Genomic DNA, 18,960 nt, shown 5'->3' on the forward strand with positions numbered 1-18,960 from the left:
GCAAATAACAAGTACTTTCACTTTAAGGGATTCAGATGGTTACTGAAGAAGCCTAGAAGTTTCTATTGGCCCACTCCCACCAAGACAAAGGTTTCCCACACCTTGTTTTCATAGAGCTGGGAAAAGTGCTGTCCTGAATGCTTAGAGGGTAGGCTTATGATTGGCACCATTGGCATGAGTTCACCTTATCCAAAATGATGGGGGAGGGGGACTTCCTGGGCTCCCCTTCCCCAGCCCACGGCCAGTGCTCATCCAGTTCAGCTCTGGGAAGTCACCAGCTGCATAGGCTGCTGTGCCCCTTGCTGACTGAAATGCTTCCCTCGGCTGCACCCACTCATGATGAACTGGCTTGAATGTAGTCGTCAATAAGCTTGGCTGAGCGCTACCAGCACTCCGGAGGCAGAGGTGGGCGGATCTCTGAGAATTCAAGGCCAGCCTGCTCTACACAGCAAGCTCCAGGCCAGCCAGGGCTACATAGTGAGACCTTAGCTCAAAAGAAAACAGTATTAGAGAGTAGAAGATGGGCGCTTTAGAAAGGGAAGAGTCAGAAACAAGCAAACAAACAAACAAAACAAACAAATAAACAAAAGTACTAAATCCTGTGAGTGAAGGAATTCCACCAGATCAACATCTAGAGTTGTTTTCTCTGGATACAAACTTAGCTTTGGATCAGCAAAGAGAATATTCTCAAGTTCTTTTTATTTAAAAAAATGCATCCGGCCGGGCGGTGGTGGCGCACGCCTTTAATCTCAGCACTTGGGAGGCAGAGGCAGGCGGATCTCTGTGAGTTCGAGGCCAGCCTGGTCTACAGAGTGAGATCCAGGAAAGGCGCAAAGCAACACAGAGAAACCCTGTCTCGAAAAAAAAAAAAAAACCTCAAAAAAAATGCATCCCGTGTGTCATATATAGGCTTTAGTTTGATTTCCAGGGCACTTCGTTTCATCCTCAGCACAACTGGCATTATTATCCAGCCTGAGTCTGTGACGTTCATTTCAATGTTGATTTCATAGTCTCTCCTGAGCTCTGGCCCCGGGCCTGGCTAGTTCTAAATGAGGGAGACCAGCCCACAAGACACTGTGTGATATCTCTGTGGGATGGTTGCTTGTGACTGGTCATATCCTGATCTGCCAAATTCTGAGTGACTAGACAGCCGTAGTTCCAAGCCCACAACTTCAGCACAGAAATAGAATTTCGGGTTCTTTTAATACGCATGTTATCTAGATAAAGCCATATCTGGGTTGTCCCTGACAGGCTCTGTGACCCACTGCTTTGTTTCAACAAACTAAATATAGAAACATAAATGACTCATTTTTTTTTTCTCATGTGCATCTAAGCATACAAGGAAATCGGGCTGCGTCTAAAAGAAAAATAAGCCGTGCTTCTTTTTGAGAACCCTTCTAAGGTCAGCGGTTCTGAAGTACGGGGCTTGTTGGGATCCGAGCTCAAAGGGCTGAAGCCCTGATTCACCGTCTTGCCCTGTGAGTGTGGAGTTTTTCCACGTTCATTTGCTGTATTTAGACTGAATGTACTTCCCATGTAAAACAACCTTTGGTTCTGTGGAGACCCCCCAGTTTAGCACCAGAGACTGTGGAAGGAGAAAGTGCGGTCCCCTCCTCGGCACCCTCATGGTGATATAATGGCTGCTGGGTGCTTGCTGGGAGCTCGGTCTTGCTTGATGTGACTACAGTAGCTATTCTAAATGTGTGTGACATTTTGATAGCTCGGCTGCATCCACCAAGTCCTGGGAGGCAGGGGAGTGGGGGAGAGGATACCTTTGTATTTGGAGGACTACTCAACTGTGGGGCCATTCCAAGGAGGATGGCATGATTTGTAAGTCACCACATCTTCATTATAGGACCTGGCTCACAGACTGCTCCTTTAGGATCTTGTCTTTCCACGAAAAATTTGATTTGGGATTCCCGACAGGGAGCAAGAGGGTAACCTAGAAGAAGCAAATGAGATTAATTGATCTTTCACGTTTATCTGGGGGTCTGCGGAGGGGAGTCAAAGCCAGGGTTTGTTTTATCACCGAGCAACAGCCCAGGCTCCTATTTGGGATTTTTATTTATTTCCTTTTCCTTGTTCATCTAACTTTTTTTTAAATCAGTGTGCATGCATGTGTGTGTGTGTGTGTGTGTGTGTGCGCGTGCGCACACACACACAAGTGTTGTGCATGTTTATGCGTATATGGTGTGTGTGTGTCTATGTATGTATGGTATGTGTGTGGATATGTGTGTGTACAAGCACACACAAGTGTTGTGCATGTTTGTGTGTATATGGTGTGTGTGTCTATGTATGTATGGTATGTGTGTGGATGTGTATGGTATGGGGGGTATGTATATCTGCATGTTCGTGTGAACATAGACACGTGCACGTGTGGAGGTCAGGGGACAACCTGAGGTGTTCACTCTTGACTTCCACTTGTGTGAGACAAGGTCTCTTGTTTACCTCTGTGTGCACCAAGCTAACTGGCCCACGAGTTTCTGGGAATTCCTGTCTCTGCCTTCGGTTTCACCTGGGAGAGCTGGGATTTATGTGGGTTCTGGGGATCCGAGCTCAGCTTCTCAGGTTCACATGACAGGTGCTTTGCCTGCTGAGCCCTCTCCTCAGCCCTACTGTTTCCTTAAGGTGTGTGTGTGTGTGTGTGTGTGTGTGTGTGTGTGTGTATGTGTGGGGTACACATGCATGTGTGTGCACATGGAGGCCGGAGGTTGACATCTGCCATCTTTCATTGCCTTCCATCCAACCTTTTGGGAAAGGGTCTCTTCCTGAACTGGGACTCACTGATTGGCCGGCTTCAGGGACTTCCCTCTCTCCCGCCCTCTTTTCCGCCCCTCCCTTTCTCTCCTGTTCATCCCTCTCCCACTCTCTAGCCCGATGGCCCAATTCATCGAGAATGTTGGATCTCGGTGAGTGCAGACTAAAGCTGGATTTCCTAGCTACACACTGTATCAGATTGCACCAACAGGGTATAAAGCTCCGGTCGAGTCCGCAGGCCATATGTATGCAGCAGAAGGAGGCCCGCTCTGGTGTGTCTGTGGGTGTTGATAGAAGTTGTTCATCACTCCTGTTTGACATACACCACTGATGGCTTGAACACTGTTCTGTTTTATTTGTAACCAGGAACTATGATCCTGGATAAACCCTTCCTCCCCTAAATTGCTTTTGTCAGGGTGTTTTAATTACAGCAACAAGAAAAGAAACAAAGACACTTGGTTACTTGATGGGTGTGTGTTGCCCCCACAAAACTGGAACCCCATGAGGACAGGAAACATGTCTGCAAGCACTGCATCCCGGAAAGCTAACATGCTAGACACTTTAATCAATAAACTATTGGTAAATCCAAAGAATAAAGTAATTATTCAGTAGCAAAGAAATGGGGCTATTGATTAATGTCGTGAAAAAATAAACTCATTTGTATAAATCTCAATTGTAGTAAATATTAATCTCCCTCTAGAGCAGTGGTTTTTAACCTGTGGGTCACAACTCCTTTGGGGGTTGAATGACCCTTTCACAGGGGTTGCCTAAGACCATTGGAAAACACAGACATTAGTAGCAAAATTACAGTCATAAAGTAGCAACAAAAATAATGTTATGGTTGGGGATCACCACACATGAGGAACTGTATTAAAGGGGCCATAACATTAGCAAGGTTGAGAACCATTGCTCTAGTGTGATTAGTTGTGATGTTGCTTTTTCAAATGCTAAGAAGAGCAGATCATTTGAATACCGTGTGCAGATGAAATAGAGACGAGTGTGTGTGGAGTCAAGCACTTCAGACTTGTTAGTGGAGCTGCTGAGCTTTTAATGCCTTTTTCCCAGGTACTGAAACTAAAGTGAAGTTTTATACATGTACATAAACCAGACCCTCTACACCTGGTAACTACTAGAGTTAACTATGTTCCTGCACTAGAATAACTTTGTACTAACAAGATAATGCATCCTCACCATGTCATTTTAAAATGCATCTTCAGAATGAATGGCAAAGATGTGAGAGTGTCAGCAAGGGAAATAACGAAAGAGTGATGCTCCTGTCACTCTGAAGACCCATGGATTTTGTTCAAATGGCAATTATGAGTCACAGCCACCATGCTCAAAAGGTTAACTCCCAGCTTCTTCAAATATATACATATATGTCATATGAGAAAAATTTAAGTGGAATTACACTGTAGCAGAGAGACAATACTTCTACTAGATATTATAAAAAGTCTATAGACTATCAAAATAAAGGCCCAGTACAAGGAATGGGTTAGCCTTTGTTGGAGTTGTTGATCAGTGAGTTCCCATAGACTCCTCCAGACATTACAAACTATTGCCAGTGTTCTTGGTTGCTTTCCAGAACTCAATGGTAAGACCTATTGCTGAAGATACCACATACTTGAGTCATAGAACATGGGGAAATGAAGCTGGTACTGACCTGGAAGCTTCATCCCTACTGGCTAGCTTTAATAGCACGGGAAGGTTCTATGCAGGCTACCAGAGGAGAAAAGTGATCATCAGCCTTACCCATCTGTGATCACGGCAAGTGACAATGGTGACTGGCCAGGCTAGGTGTGCCCGTCGGTGCAATAATAGCACCGGTGGTGTGGGAGTAACCAACCACTTTCTTGTTTGGATTTAAAGCCCACTGAAGACCGAATTCAGGTCTGGCACCATTGACAGGGCCAAGAACCCATAGCTAGGTAGGTCAAAGGCCCTAGCGAAGATCCTACTACCATTATTCTGCTAGATGGACATCGTATTAAATCAAGTCCTAAATATTTATTGTTATACTCACAGATGAGTGCATCTCTCAACCCTTATCACAGAAGCTTCCTTTTGAAGTGGACGGTGACTGGGGTAGTCTGAATGCTAATGGCTCCCATAGGCTCATGTATTTGAATATTTGGTACCCAGTTAGTGGAAATGTTTGGGAAAGATTAGGAGGTATGACGTTGTGTCACTAAGGGTGGGCTTTAATGTTTCAATAGCCTAGCCCAGGCCCAGGCGCTCTCTCTCTCTCTCTCTCTCTCTCTCTCTCTCTCTCTGTCATGCTCTCAAAATGCAAGCCAAGGGGCACAGAGAGATGACTCAGTGGTTAAGAGTACCTGCTGCCCTCACAGAGGACTCGTTTCGGTTCCCAGCACCCACAGGGTGGCTCACGACCATCTATCTGAAACTCCAGTTCCAGGAGATCCCCAGACTTGGGTTGGCAAATACTGCTACCCTTGTAAAGGAGTGTGAGGGTACCAGGCACACACGTGATGCATATACACACCGTCAAACGAGACATATCTTAAAGATATCAGTAAGTTCAAGGGAAAGATTTAGGAAATGACCCATGTGCAGCATGTTTATATGTAGTTCTAAGAGCCATTATAGTATGGGTTAGCTATGATGACATGGACTTAAATTGTTTACACACGTACCCATTTTATTGAAAAAAGGATTTAGTCCCAGGGAGCCCAAGTCTCTGTGGTCTTCCCAGTGAGGCCACATTCACTAAATATCCTTTTTCTGCCTTCCGCTTTTAACTGGCTTATTGAGGTCGGGTGGCCGGAACTGGCTCGGGACAAAGGTTAGGACCCCACCCCACCCCCCAAGTTCGATAACACCCACACCCCCGACCCCTGGAGTCCACCGGCGGCTGTAGTTCAGTGACCACACTAGCTTGCTCCTTTCTTTGGGTTCTACACACACCAAGCCCTGGATCTTCGACTTAGAAAAATGTAAACGCCTCTTGTCCGACTTTTGCTTCACCTGCAGAACTTTAGGCAAATCACGCCCGACCGCTCTGCACGGCCTCTGGGAAGTCTATGCATCTGCACACGTCAATCCCGAACCGTCCACGCGAGCCCAGGCCCAGCGCACACCCTAGCTGCGTCCTTGGCCCTCGCTCCCCCGGGATCGCAAGCGTGGGAGCCCCGGCAAAGAGAGACTCCCTACTCCTCCCACGTCCTCTTTCCTTCCTGGCCGGACGGACGCACTTCCGGCGGATGTGGAGGGGGGGGCTCGGCCCCGGAAACGGAAGTGAGCAGCTTGGCCGGCCGACTAGAGCGGACTTAGAAGCTTTCGCAGAGCGGTTTCCAAGATGGTGAGTGAGCGCAAACGCCCGTGATCGCGGCGGGTGTCCGTGGCGCGGGCACGATCGCGGCTGCGCGGTCCCGGCGGGTGCCTGGTTCGAGGATGAGCCTGGCTGCGCGCTCGCGAAGGGTGTCTGGCGTGGGCATGACCGCGGCTGCGCGCTCTCGGGTGGTGCTGCTTCCCGTGGGACCGCGCGCTTCGGTCCCCAGGGCCTCCCCGGCCTGCGCGCCCCTTCCCGGTGGTTGGCGCGGACGCACAGGGCACCTCTGAACGCCGACCCTTGTGTGGGTGCTGGGATACCGCCACTCTCCCTCTCCCTCGGGGTGACTGGAGCCCCCACGCTCTGCCCTCGACGGCAGGTTGCATTTATACAACTCAGCCTGGGTTTGCAAACATCTCTCCCCGTGCCATGTGTTGGGGCGCTGTTGTTGCTCCCGGTTTGTATTGATTAGTGCTTGGACTCCCTCTCTCCCCCTTCTGGCCTCTCCCCCTTTCCCACTTTCTGTTTCTCTTTGAGCAGACTCCTGAGTCACCATGGCACAGACCTGATACTCCTTGCAGCCCATCTGCCCACGCCCAGAAAGCTGGTGTTGGCCAACACTCCCGCTAACCATTGTACAGGAGTGTGAGAAGCACTCTTTGTAGACTTACTTTTATCTGACACTGTACTAGGACCTTCAGAAGGACATTGGGAAGATGGGAACAGCAATTCTAGAGTGCTTAGAGAAACTTTTTCCCCGGTCACTTTTCACTAAAGCAGCTGCAGGAGAAGAATGTAGGGTAGCGATGTCACTTAGCATTGGGAAAGCTATATTCATATGGGGCTCGTCTTGGAAGTCTGCTTGGCTGGCAGTCACTGAGTAGGTGACGTTCTGTTAGATTGCAGGTTCTCTTCCTGTGAGAAGGAATGGCAGCAGTGTATTGGACTCAGGACCCTGGACTTTACTTCTCAGATGTTAATGGAGCGTAGATGGGGTCTTTGGCAGGTTTGGTGAAGTTGAGTTTTTTTAGGGAAACCTTTGCTGTGCAGAATTGGGAGATTGGTAAGGCTCAAACAAGACGGGGTGGGGGTGGGGGTGCTGGTCACACCCACTGCAAGCTGCCAGGTAAAATACACAAATGAACTAAGTCTTTCGAAAAGCTGCTTTCTCGGAAGTTAGTTCTAGACCAGTACCGGACACCAGGTTACCCACAGACTTGCATTTTTCTGTACTTGAGCAGATAGGGGTGTTAGGTGTCAGGTGACAGTGTACCAGTTTCTGAGGCGCTGCTTTTAACTTTTCACAGCATTTCAATTAGCTGCATTTATTTTCACTTATAGTAACCAGCCCCTCCCCCTTTCTCTTAGTTCCTATGACCCCATTTTCCTAGGTGTCATGTCTTAATGCCGTCTTCTATTGTTGTTCCTAGATCTGTCCCAAGGAGCGGTGTTCGCCAGTGTTCTGTCCTCAGCCTCTTCACTGTGTTAAACGTTGCATTAAACCTAAGGGGAGGTCTCTTTCCAGAGAAGTGAATCTGCTTGATCTCCTGTAAACCTTCCAAGACTGTCAATTTTAGGGCGGAACTCGGGTTTTGTTTTTTTGTTTTTTTTTATATGACTGTCCGTCTTTGAGTTTGGTCATCTCAGACTGGTTGTATAGCTTGTTTATATGTTCAGATCTTTATGTTATTATTATTTTTTTTTAATAAGAAGCTTTCCCTGCTGGCACAGTCTGCAGTGAGAGCAGGAATCCTTCTACCCCCAAAGGTGGTATTACTCACTGTACCCTGTGGGCTGGCTGCCACAGTACGTAAGGCGCTCTCTGTGTAGATCCCGGCTTCTTGAGGGCACTGACCTTACTTGTCGTCTTTAACTGCTGTGCTACTTTGTCTTGTAGAACACCAGAGGCCTTGGGTCGCAGCTGAAGGACAGTATTCCAGTTACAGAGCTCTCAGCGAGTGGGCCTTTTGAAAGTCATGATCTCCTCCGGAAAGGGTATGCGCTAATGAACGCTTCTGTGGGCTCCTCTCGAGGGAGTCTTTGAAAAGCTATGCATGTATGTTAGATTTGGGCTATAGTGCGTTACACACTCAGATGGAGTGTGGAGAGGAAGAGGCCTTACATGGTCCTTGATTGGGATAAGCAGAGTAGGAGCCGTTCTCCTAGTGTGTGGCACCTTGTAGGATGATGGGTAGGATCAGACAAAATAAAAACAAATAAATTAATAGGCTAGCCGACAACCACGTCCTGGGGAGTTTTTGCTTCAGCATGAAATGTTACTTCTTGCTGGGTGGTGGTGGTGTACATCTTTAATTCCAGCACTCAGGAGGCAGAGGTAGAGGCAGGTGAATCTCTGTGAGTTCAAGGCCAGCCTGGTCTACAAAGCAAGTTCCAGGACAGCCAGGGCTATACAGTGAAACCGTGTCCCGAAAAACAAAAGCAAAAGAAGTATTGTTGCTTCTTTTTTTCCAAATTAGCTAGTAAGACTACATTCAAAGGGCTGTTTTCATGTCTGTCTCTCTGATGTCATTCTGTCTGTCCACAGACAGTGCTCATGTCTGTCTCTCTGATGTCGTTCTGTCTGTCCACAGACAGTGCCCAGTGAACGGCTGTTGCGGGGTTTCTTTCTGCCCCCAGCCCTGGCTTCGACAGTACTAGCCTGACAGTGACCACTGGGCTGGTCCTAGCTGTGGGTCCCTTAACGTGTTGTTTACACGTCTTCAGAAAAGATGCAGTGCATATCGAAGAGTCTTGGCTCTCCTGTCCTAGGAAAAGCATGTCAGAGTGGCAGTGATAGTGAACACATGCTGAGTAAATTCTTTTAAAACAATTTAAATTTTTTTTTTTTTCTTTCGAGACAGGGTTTCTCTGTGTAGCTTTGCGCCTTTCCTGGAACTCACTTGGTAGCCCAGGCTGACCTCCAACTCACAGAGATCCGCCTGGCTCTGCCTCCCGAGTGCTGGGATTAAAGGCGTGCGCCACCACCGCCCGGCTTAAATTTTTTTTTATTAGAAGACTTACATGAGAACCCACTAAAGACATCAAAATAAAAATGAAACTCAGTGGACTAGTTAAATGTAAAAATGTGTAAAGCTTTACCGCAGTTTTCCAGTGGCATTACTGTCAACTTTACAGTAGGCAGAGGGCGTGAGTTAGTATCCGTGTCTGGAAGCCCCCGCTGGTAATTGAAATCTCGAGTCCCATTGTCTGTAGCAGATGCGTTTTACTCTGACTATCCGCTCATTCATAGTTCTATGTGTTTCTGTTTGCTTGTTTGTTTGTTGTTTTTCGAGACAGGGTTTCTCTGGTTAACAATCCTGGCTGTCCTGGAACTCACAGAGATCTGCCTGCCTCTGCCTCCCGAGTGCTGGGGTTAAAGTTCTGTGTATTTTTTTTTTTTTTTTTTGGTTTTTCAAGACAGGGTTTCTCTGTGTAGCTTTACGCCTTTCCTGGAACTCGCTTTGGGGACCAGGCTGGCCTCGAACTCACAGAGATCCGCCTGACTCTGCCTCCCGAGTGCTGGGATTAAAGGCGTGCACCACCACTGCCCGGCAAGTTCTGTGTATTTTAATGAAGATTTCTGTTCCTGTACTGAGTGGCACCATCACTACAAGAACAAGGTTCTCACCTCCAGGAAACTCCCTGGCACACTACTGTTGCAAAATCACAGCCTTGGGGGTGTTGGTGGGGCTTGTGCCCTGGGCCTCTTGCTGGCTGATGCTCACCCACTGAGCCCACCCCATGTCCCGACCTCACAGTTACACCTGCAGCTTTGAGCTGTGGTAGAGACTGATGTAGAATCTCCTGTTAAACAGTTTGTTTTTCTCCCTTTAGGTTTTCTTCTGTGAAAAATGAACTTTTGCCCAGTCACCCTCTTGAATTATCAGAAAAAAATGTGAGTGTGTTACCTGTGTCTTTCTTTTTTATCCTTGATAGAAAATAGAAGTAGGTATGGGCACTTGTTTTTGAGTCCACGTTAGCAGACCTTTGGGGTACCATTTCTGGATGAGGGAGGGGAGACAGACAGATCTCTGGTACTCACTGGTCGGCCTACTGAATTCGTAGGCCCTGGGTTCAGTGAGAGACCATGTCTCAAAAAATAAGATGGGGAACTGTTGACGAAGAGACCTGGTGTTGACCTCTGGCCTCATTGTGTGGGCTCACATCTCCATGAACACATGCGCACACCACTCACACAGATGGGCAGACTGTTACGGAATTTATCCGGGAGAAATTAGCAGATGCGCTTTGTGTCGGTTCCAGTGACGCGCTTGCAGACCAGCGTTGGGGCATTTGTGACAAGCATCTGGGTTACACTTGCTCTGTGCCTCTAGTTCCAGCTCAACCAAGACAAGATGAACTTTTCCACCCTGAGGAACATCCAGGGTCTGTTTGCCCCCCTGAAGTTACAGATGGAGTTCAAGGCAGTGCAGCAGGTGAGTGTCCTCCGTCCCACGTGGGCTGACGCTTTCGTGACGGCTGTCTAGACGTTGCTTCCCGTGGTCCCTCACAGCCTGGTCTGCTTCCCTCTGTCGCGCGCGCGCGCGCGCGACCCTGCTTCCTACTTCCTAGAGGAAGACTTGTTAGATGGTGAATGTCTTCATGTTCCAGACACGGTATCTGAAGATGTAGCTGTCTGCCTCTGTGTTCTCTGCCTCTGGGTTACCTATTGCTTAAGGAGTAGCTGTGTGCAATGTCCTTCTGCCCGTGAGAACTGTCCCCTGCTGCCTGTGTTCTGGGTTCCACTGCGTCCCACTACTTCCGGGATCAACTCCCCATTGTCAGCAGACACCTTTGGCTTCTCTTTCTTCTTGCTTTGGCTCATCAGTGGCAGTTACACATATTCAAATCCCATCTTAAAAATTGTATCAGTCCCTAATTAATTAATTAGTTTTGAGATAGGGTCTCACCATATAACTCTAACCGGCCTGGAACTTGCTTTGTAGTCCTTGCTGGCCTCGAACTCCCAGAGATCTGCCTGCCTCTGCCTGCTGTGTGCTGAGGTTAAAGGAGCGTGTCCTCACACCTCATGCTGATGTCTTGTCTCTCATTGGCTTCTACAGGTTCAGATGCTGGAAGCCCTTGTTTTCCTGTGTCTGTTCATTTGCTTCCTCTTCCTCTGTGCCTGGGTCTTCTGGCTCCCGAACAGTGCAGACGTCTTCTCACCCCATTTTTACCTGAACACTGTGGCATTTGACCCCAAAGCTCCTTCCTTCCCCCATGATTTTTGAAGACTCGAACCCATGTCCCCTTTCTCTCCGAAACCCACTTCCAGCCGTGTGTGGCTCCTTTGGGCTGTTCCCTGAAGTGCCCCTCTCTGCTCTTCCCTCGCCGTTCCCTGCCTGCCCGCTCTGTTGCTCATGTGCTGCTGACTACAGTCGTTCTGACCTGTGAGCCTGTAGCTTCTCTGGTTGGAAGGCCCACAGGCGCCTGGATTTCATTTGGGCCACGCAGAATAAGTCGTCACTCCTCACGTCCTCACTGGGGAGCAGGCTTCTGCCTGAGGCAGCCGTTAGAGCATTAGCCTTGGTGGCCTCGCTCACGGCCGCGTCACCCCCATGCCCCGATGTCTGGTCCTCACTAGATCTGCCTGAGTGTCTCCTGCAGTGATTCTCACCCTGCTCCTCTCAGCCCTCTGCTCTCCATCCAGAGAGCCTGGAAAACAGACCTCACTGTGTGCGCGCCTCACTGTGTCCTCCGGATAAAACCCAGCTTGCCTGATGGATTGGCTTCCTGCTTCCTACTTTGGGCTTTCATGCATTTGTTTCCTGCTACCATGGCTTCCTTTCTGTGGCCTGCTAAACCTGAGTCGATTTTATAGGCTTGTGATTTAAGTACTTCTTTGCAAGAATAAGGCTCTGAAATGTAGCTAAAATGTAGCTAGAGTTTTCCTGCCTGACCCACAGTCAGGACAAATCTCTATCACCCACCAGTCCCACAGCCGCTCAGACCCGACCAAGTAAACACAGAGACTTATATCGCTTACAAACTGTATGGCCGTGGCAGGCTTCTTGCTAACTCTTCTTACAGCTTAAATTAATCCATTTCTATAAATCTATACCTTGCCACGTATGGCTCGTGGCTTACCGGCATCTTCACATGCTGTTTGTCATCGAGGCGGCTGGCAGTGTCTCTGACTCAGCCTTCCACTTCCCAGCTTTATTCTCCTCCTTGTCCCGCCTATACTTCCTGCCTGGCCACTGGCCAGTCAGTGATTTATTTATCGACCAATCAGCAACACACTTGACATACAGAACATCCCACAGCACTGAAATGGCTTTAAGTGAGAATGGCTTGAGTCTGAGTGTGGACTGTACCATCTAATCCAAACACTCAAGAGTAACATTCTGAAGCACACTTGTTCAAGGTTTATTTAGTCTTATTTTACGTGTGTAAGTGTTTGCATATATGTCTGTGAACCGTGTGTGTAGTGATCACAGAGGCCAGATCCCCTGGGAACCGAGTTAGAAGCTGTTCTGAGCCTCCCGTAGGTGCTGGGAACCTGGTTCCCCGGAAGAGCAGCCAGTGCTCTTCACCGAGCCAGCTCTCAGCTCCTTGCTGCTGTGAAATGGAAAGGCAGTCAGAACAGCACAGGCTGTTCTCAAGAGTCCGTGAAACAGTGTTGGCACAGAACTGTTAGCGGCCTTCCCTAGTTCCTGTCCACCTTGGGAAGGGACACATAGTAAAGTGGGTGGCCTGAGCTTTTAGTACCATTTTGTCGAAAGGCTTTGCTCAGTGTGTGAGCGCTGTTCCTGGTCCTTTCCTTGTATTTTGCAGGCCCCGCTTTTCACAGTTGTCCTGCCCTCACTGCCTCTCAGACCCTTCGCTCTCTTCTCCATTTATAGCTTCTTCCTCTTTCTTCTCTCGTCTGCCTGCTTCCTCTTTCTTGGTTTTGCATGGCATCTTTCACATTGTAAAGACCAAATAACACTGTAGGCTGTTGGCAATTGAGAATAGCGTCTTCACTCAGTGGAGAGGGTCGGTCTCCCTAAAGCGCTTCTGCAGGGGGTGGTGGGTTTCAGTCTCAGCATCATTCACTGCTGACTACCTCGGCCTTGGTAAAGTATGCCGTGATCTGCAGCGGGACTAGAGACTGAGTTTGGCCCATCTGAGTGTGCTGAGCACTGCCTGTGGTGGCAGTGTGCAAGCTGTGCAGCACACCCCGTCTGGGTCCCGGTCTCTCAGACAGGTCACTGGCACAAAGCTAGTGATTGGGCCAGTGATGGTCGGGATGGGAATCCAGAGGCTTCTCCTGCACAGCCATGCTTTTGCCAACGCTTCACGTGTTACCAGTCTACACCTGCCTTTAGCACGTGGCAAGAGGTCACATTGGCTTGAAAGCCTCCTAGGTGAGCTTGGTCTGCATTTCCGGTCCCCACTGCAGTTGAAAAGGTTATGTTTACCTAAGCAGTGCAGAACAGCATGGAAAGGCTCACTCCCCTCAGATGCCTCAGGAACCTGGTCTCTCTGTGCTGAGTGAGGTGTGGTGTTGGGCTCTGGGAGTTTGCTGTGCTTTTCAACACATGTGATGAATCTTTCTCTGTCTCGCCAGCTCCCAAATAATGACACAGAGACTTCTTATTCATTATGAAAGCTTGGCCTTAGCTTAGCTTGTTTCTAACTCATTCTTATAATTTAAATTAACCCCATTTCTGTTCATCTACATGCTGCCACGTGGCTCGTGGCTTTTACCTCTCCTCCTTCATGCCCTGCTTCCTCTGCGTCTGGCTGGCAACTCGCCCCTTCTTCTTCCCAGAGCTCGCTCTGTCCGGAAGTCCCACCTATACCCCCTGCCTCGCTATTGGCCATTCAGCTCTTTATTACACAGCAATCCATCTTCACACAGTGTACAGCTATCCCACAACAATCATGTGGTGTGTGCTAAAGTTTTCCTGAACAGAAGCAACACCCCAAAACACAGATAGACATGGTCGGTTAGTTAGTGAAATAAACACAGGCAGATGTGGCAGGTTACTAAATGTAGGTGTAACCAACCTTCTTATTAAATAAGAAACACAGAACCAATGCAAAAAAGAAAGCCAAGTGGTCAGAGCTAAGAGCTAAAACCTTACCCTTCCTCCTGCAGTGGTCCTACCTCTCCGAACCAGAGCTACCCCTGTGTTAAAGTCTTTATATAGAGTTCCTGTCCTGCCTTCTCATTGGTTGTAAACCCAACCACATGACCGCCTTGTCACGGCCTGTCTGTATAGACCTCCAGGTTTTCCATGATTGGTATTGAGATTAAAGGCATGTGTATCCAATAATGGCTGTATGCCTGAACACACAGAGACTTACCTAGCTCTGCCTACCAAGTGCTGGGATTACAAGCATATGCCACCACTGCCCTGCTTTCCTATGACTTGCTAATAGCTCTGACCCCGGGCAACTTTATTTATTAACGTACAAATAACATTTTAATACAAATAAAATATCACCATAACTAAACTAGTAAAAGTTACTGTTCCAGTGCCAAACACTTTAAAACTTGGTCTGTACCTAAAATGTGAATTATTTTTCCCCACTGGCTAAATGGCACTTTTACTTAGTTTTGTAAATTTTTCAAATAAAGGGTGGAAGAGCATGGGATTATGGCACACAGTCTACCTTTCCCCTCGATTTTTCTAAGGCTGCCCTTTTCTCTCCTCCCCCAGGTTCAGCGTCTTCCATTCCTTCCAAGTTCAAACCTGTCCCTGGATATTTTGAGGGGCAATGATGAGACCATTGGTTTTGAGGATATCCTTAATGGTGAGTGACACTCGACACTTAGGGAACCTATACTGAACAAGGTGACAGCAGCCAGCAGTCATTGTCCCCAGGGAAATCAGGCTGGTCAGTCATCTGTATTTATTCCCGGCCCTAAGATAAGACCTAACGGTACTAACTCCAGGGTTTGTTGTTCTGAGATCACGCTTTCAGTCACTGTAACAGCCACGCGTTCCCTGTCCGGAGGAAGGCTGATGTCAGTACTGTCCTGGGCGCTCCATCAGTGGCGTGTGCGTCTGTGGTACTGGTTTTCATGTAACGGAAGGAGTCGGAGAAAAACGTCCTTTCAAACTTAAACCCACCCCCCCCACCCTCCCCCCCCACCCCCCGTCCACCCCGTCCAGTAATCTGTGTGCTGAGGTGGGAAGTGAGGGGGAAGGAAGAGCCTGCCATTCTCCACCACGTTCTCCCCGGAGTGGTACTGTGGCTGAGGTTGGGGACTTCTGAGTAAGAGCCGTGCAGGCAGGCGGCATCCTGTGCGTCTTCCAGACCCGCCCTGTGCACAGCCCGCTCCACCCCAGAGTGCAGGGGAAGTGGAGAACCAGCGAAGCTGCACTGTATTTATGCACTGTTCCCTGAGGGGACTTTATGAATGCTGGAAAACCTGGTGTTCCTAGGCACACTCAGACCACTCAGACAACATTTTGGTCCATTTATTCTTAGCTTTAAGTGAAAGTTAATAAGTTATAGAATTGACTTGTATAAAAATCTTTGTACTTACATGTAAAAAAAAAGCAGGGAGTTTTGAGTCTTAATTCAGTGACATATTAAGGCACTGGCAAAACTGATTGTTTTACTCTGAATACAAAACAGTGAGCCTTGGCTGTCTTCAGCTGAGGAGCTGCATGTTGAGCTAAAGCCGGAAGGGACGGACTGTGACACATTTTGGGAATTTAAGTCATGGTGGGCTGGGAGGGACAAGTGACTGGGATATAATGCAAAGTTGATTCCTCAGATAAAATTAGAGGGAAGCTGCCTGAGGCCAGAGAAACAGTAGACTCGGGATCTGACAGCTAAGGCTAGTGAGGGATTGAGCTAGGTGCCCTGGAGCAAGCTGCCGGGTTAGCCTGCTGCAGGTCTCTGGATGAAGAAGAGACGGGGACTTCCTGGTGGCAGATGTCCCCATGTCGGTGCTCTGTCGGTCCCTGAACTGCACTTCCTGCAGTGAAGAGGGTCGGGTGATACTTGTGTATTTGGTGTTTTGTTCCAGAAGGGACCTCATGTCCAGGGCTCCTCCACCTTAAGTCGGGCATTAAAGCTGCTTGTTGTGGGCATCTCTGTCTTGGGGGATGCTGCAGGCTCGTGAGAGGCTGAGTGGGTCTTGTCTCCGCACACACAGGAGCACTTGAAGCTCTGAGGTGTAATCATCGCGGTCAGATTACCGCGGTTTCGAGTTCCATGTGTTGAGCACGAAGGTCATTGTCAGTCTGTACGGTGATGTAGACTCAGGTGTGCAGTAGTGAGGCTTAGGGTGCTTGTTTCGGGTTTCACAGTGTGTGGGACTGGCTCTTAGAGTTTGGGAAACCAGTAGGATGCAGCATGGAGTTTGAAAAGCCAGCGGGGCCAGACAAAGCAGGATCCGCAGACCATATAGACAGACATTGGGTCCTTACCCAGAATGCACGCAAAGCCATTTCTTCATCTTAGGAGGAGCTCTGATGTCACATAATTTCATGTCTCAGAAGATCATGAAATGAGCTTGAGAACATCTTTTTTTATGTTCATTCTCTGCATCTCTCTGTGAGGTAGAAGTTAGCTGCAAAGGTCCCCTGTTGAGGGAGCTCATGTCCACTGTGGTGAGGACTGCTGTAGTGCTCTTGGAGTGGTGTTCCTTGGTTGGGAACTGTGTTTGCATAGATGGGGTAGCTGAGGACTGTCATGGCTACTCCCTGCGTTGCATTAATTCATTGCGTAGCACTTCCTTGATGAACAAGAGCAAGTCTTTCTTGTTCATCAGTGAGTGACCTCCGGCACACTCACTGCTCCCCTGCACCCTGCCCAGACTGCAGCTTGGTCTCCTCAGGGAGTGTTGGCTAACTCGGTTCTGCACATTTTATGACAGCACCAGGAAAGTTAAAACTGGGCTTTTCGAGGTGCCCTCACCCCCTTACGGTGAGTGAACTTCCGTTCCAGAGAAGGCTTCTAGTGTCTCGTGGGAGCACAGGGCACATCTCCTAACTTGCGGGCTTCCTGTTTCAGTGAGAGTGATGACTTACTCTTAGAGTGAGCGCTTTCCGAGGTGGAGCGGAAAGTTAACTAATGGGCGTACTCAACCACCACTGCTTCCCAAAGCCCCCTCTGCCCGCATCCGCCAGTTTCTCATTGTGCGCACTGTGCCGGTTTGGTGCATTGAGCCCGGTCAGTGGTGAGAGGGTGGAGACTTTCCAGGGAGCCCTGTGGATGGGATTTGTCAAAGGCTTTCAGTGCCTTACCGCAGTCCAGTTCAGCTTTCCAGTCTTTAACACTGACGGCAGGGTTTAAGGTGTCCTTGCTTTAGAATTCCAATTTCTGTTTGTGTGCCTGTGATGGGGCAGAAGATAGAAAAGATAAAATGTTTTTGCAGAGGCTAGAGAAAGGCTCAGTGGTTAAGAGCTCTGGCCGCTCTTCCAGAGGACCAGAGTTCAATTCCCAAGACCCACATGGCCGATCACAGCTGTCAGTCACTCCAGCTCCAGGGGACCTGACACCCTCACACAGACATACATGCAGGCATAATACCAATGCATGTAAAATAAAACATTAAAAAAAAAGTTTTTGCAGTGTAAACAGTTCTTAGTCAGGTGAAAAGCACCAGAACTTTGGGAAAAAAAATTTTCTTTCTTTCTGTTTTAAAGATTTATTTATAGCTGGGCTGTGGTGGCACGCACCTTTAATCCCAGCACTCAAGAGGCAGAGGCAGGAGAACCTCTGTGAGTTCACGGCCAGCCTGGTCTACAGAGCGAGTTCTAGGACAGCCAGGGCTACACAGAGAAACCCTGTCTCAAAAAAAAAAGATTTATATGCATTGGTGTGTAGCTAGAGTTTTCCTGCCTGACCCACAGTCAGGGCAAATCTCTCTCACCTGCCAGTCCCACAGCCGTCAGACCCGACCAAGTAAACACAGAGACTTGTATTGGTTTCAAACTGTATGGCCATCGCAGGCTTCTTGCTAACTGTTCTTACAGCTTAAATTAATCCATTTTTATAAATCTATACCTTGCCACATGGCTCGTGGCTTACCGGCATCTTCACATGCTGTTTGTCATCGTGGCGGCTGGCAGTGTCTCTGACTCAGCCTTCCACTTCCCAGCTTTATTCTCCTCCTTGTCCCGCCTACACTTCCTGCCTAGCCAATGGCCAATCAGTGTTTTAATTATTGACTAATCAGCAACACATTTGACATACAGAACATCCCACAGCATTGGTGTTTTGCCTACATGTATGTCTGTGTGAGGAGGGTGGCAGATCCCTACAGTGGGAGTTACAGACAGTTCTGAGCCTCCATGTGGGTTCTGGGAATTGAACCTGGGTCCTCCGGAAGGGCAGCTGGTACTCTTAACTGCTTAGCCATCTCTCCAGCCCTGTTCTTTTCTTTTTAAGTCACTTATATGAGATAGGATTGATATGCTATTGGGTGGATCCATTTTTAGGTGGACAGTTCTCTCCTTTACAAATGCGTGTAGCTGGGTCCCCTCAATCAAGATACAGAATTGTTTTATTGCACACCCCAAGTTCCCTTGGTCCCTTCAGTCTGTTCTCCGCTCCAGCCTCAGACAGCCTGCCTGTTGTCATACTGGGTTGGTTTTGACTGTCACAGATGCTCATATGCTGACCCCGGAACTTAGCATCTGTGTCTGGAGAGTCATTTACGGAATCTGTTTTGGTTTCTTTTCAGATCCATCACAGAGTGAACTGATGGGCGAGCCGCACTTGATGGTGGAGTACAAGCTAGGTTTGCTGTAGAGCAGTGCTGTGCAGGAACCATGGAAGCGCACTGTGTAGCTGCCTCCCCCAGTCTGACGGACACATTAAAGTACTCGGTCATTTGAAAGTGTTGGCTCTTTAGTTTTGGGTCGTGAGTTGGTTGAAAGCCTGGAGGTGGGTTCTGAGCTCTGAGGTTACAGCAAAGCCCAGGTTCCCAGGTTCTGAAAACGTGTTTCTCCTAAATGTTACAA

General features: G+C 48.5%; 1 protein-coding gene across 1 annotated transcript; it reads left to right on the plus strand.

Moving 5' to 3' along the window:
* The first annotated feature begins 5,942 nt into the window (after positions 1 to 5,942).
* Positions 5,943 to 18,836, plus strand: Pomp (proteasome maturation protein). Its single transcript, XM_052754541.1, has 6 exons — positions 5,943 to 6,073; positions 7,941 to 8,038; positions 9,878 to 9,938; positions 10,378 to 10,479; positions 14,695 to 14,788; positions 18,681 to 18,836. The coding sequence occupies exons 1-6, from the start codon at positions 6,071 to 6,073 to the stop codon at positions 18,746 to 18,748; spliced, it is 426 nt and encodes a 141-aa protein (XP_052610501.1). The 5' UTR covers positions 5,943 to 6,070; the 3' UTR covers positions 18,749 to 18,836.
* The last annotated feature ends 124 nt before the right edge of the window (positions 18,837 to 18,960 follow it).

This window comes from Peromyscus californicus, unplaced genomic scaffold, assembly GCF_007827085.1.
Source record: "Peromyscus californicus insignis strain IS unplaced genomic scaffold, ASM782708v3 Scaffold_2__1_contigs__length_46816999, whole genome shotgun sequence".
Taxonomy (NCBI): Eukaryota; Metazoa; Chordata; class Mammalia; order Rodentia; family Cricetidae; genus Peromyscus; species Peromyscus californicus.

Coding starts and splice junctions, on each gene's coding strand:
- Pomp (XM_052754541.1), top strand. Junction 9,939..10,377: donor TTGAATTATCAGAAAAAAAT/GTGAGTGTGTTA, acceptor CTGTGCCTCTAG/TTCCAGCTCAACCAAGACAA. Junction 10,480..14,694: donor AGTTCAAGGCAGTGCAGCAG/GTGAGTGTCCTC, acceptor CTCCTCCCCCAG/GTTCAGCGTCTTCCATTCCT.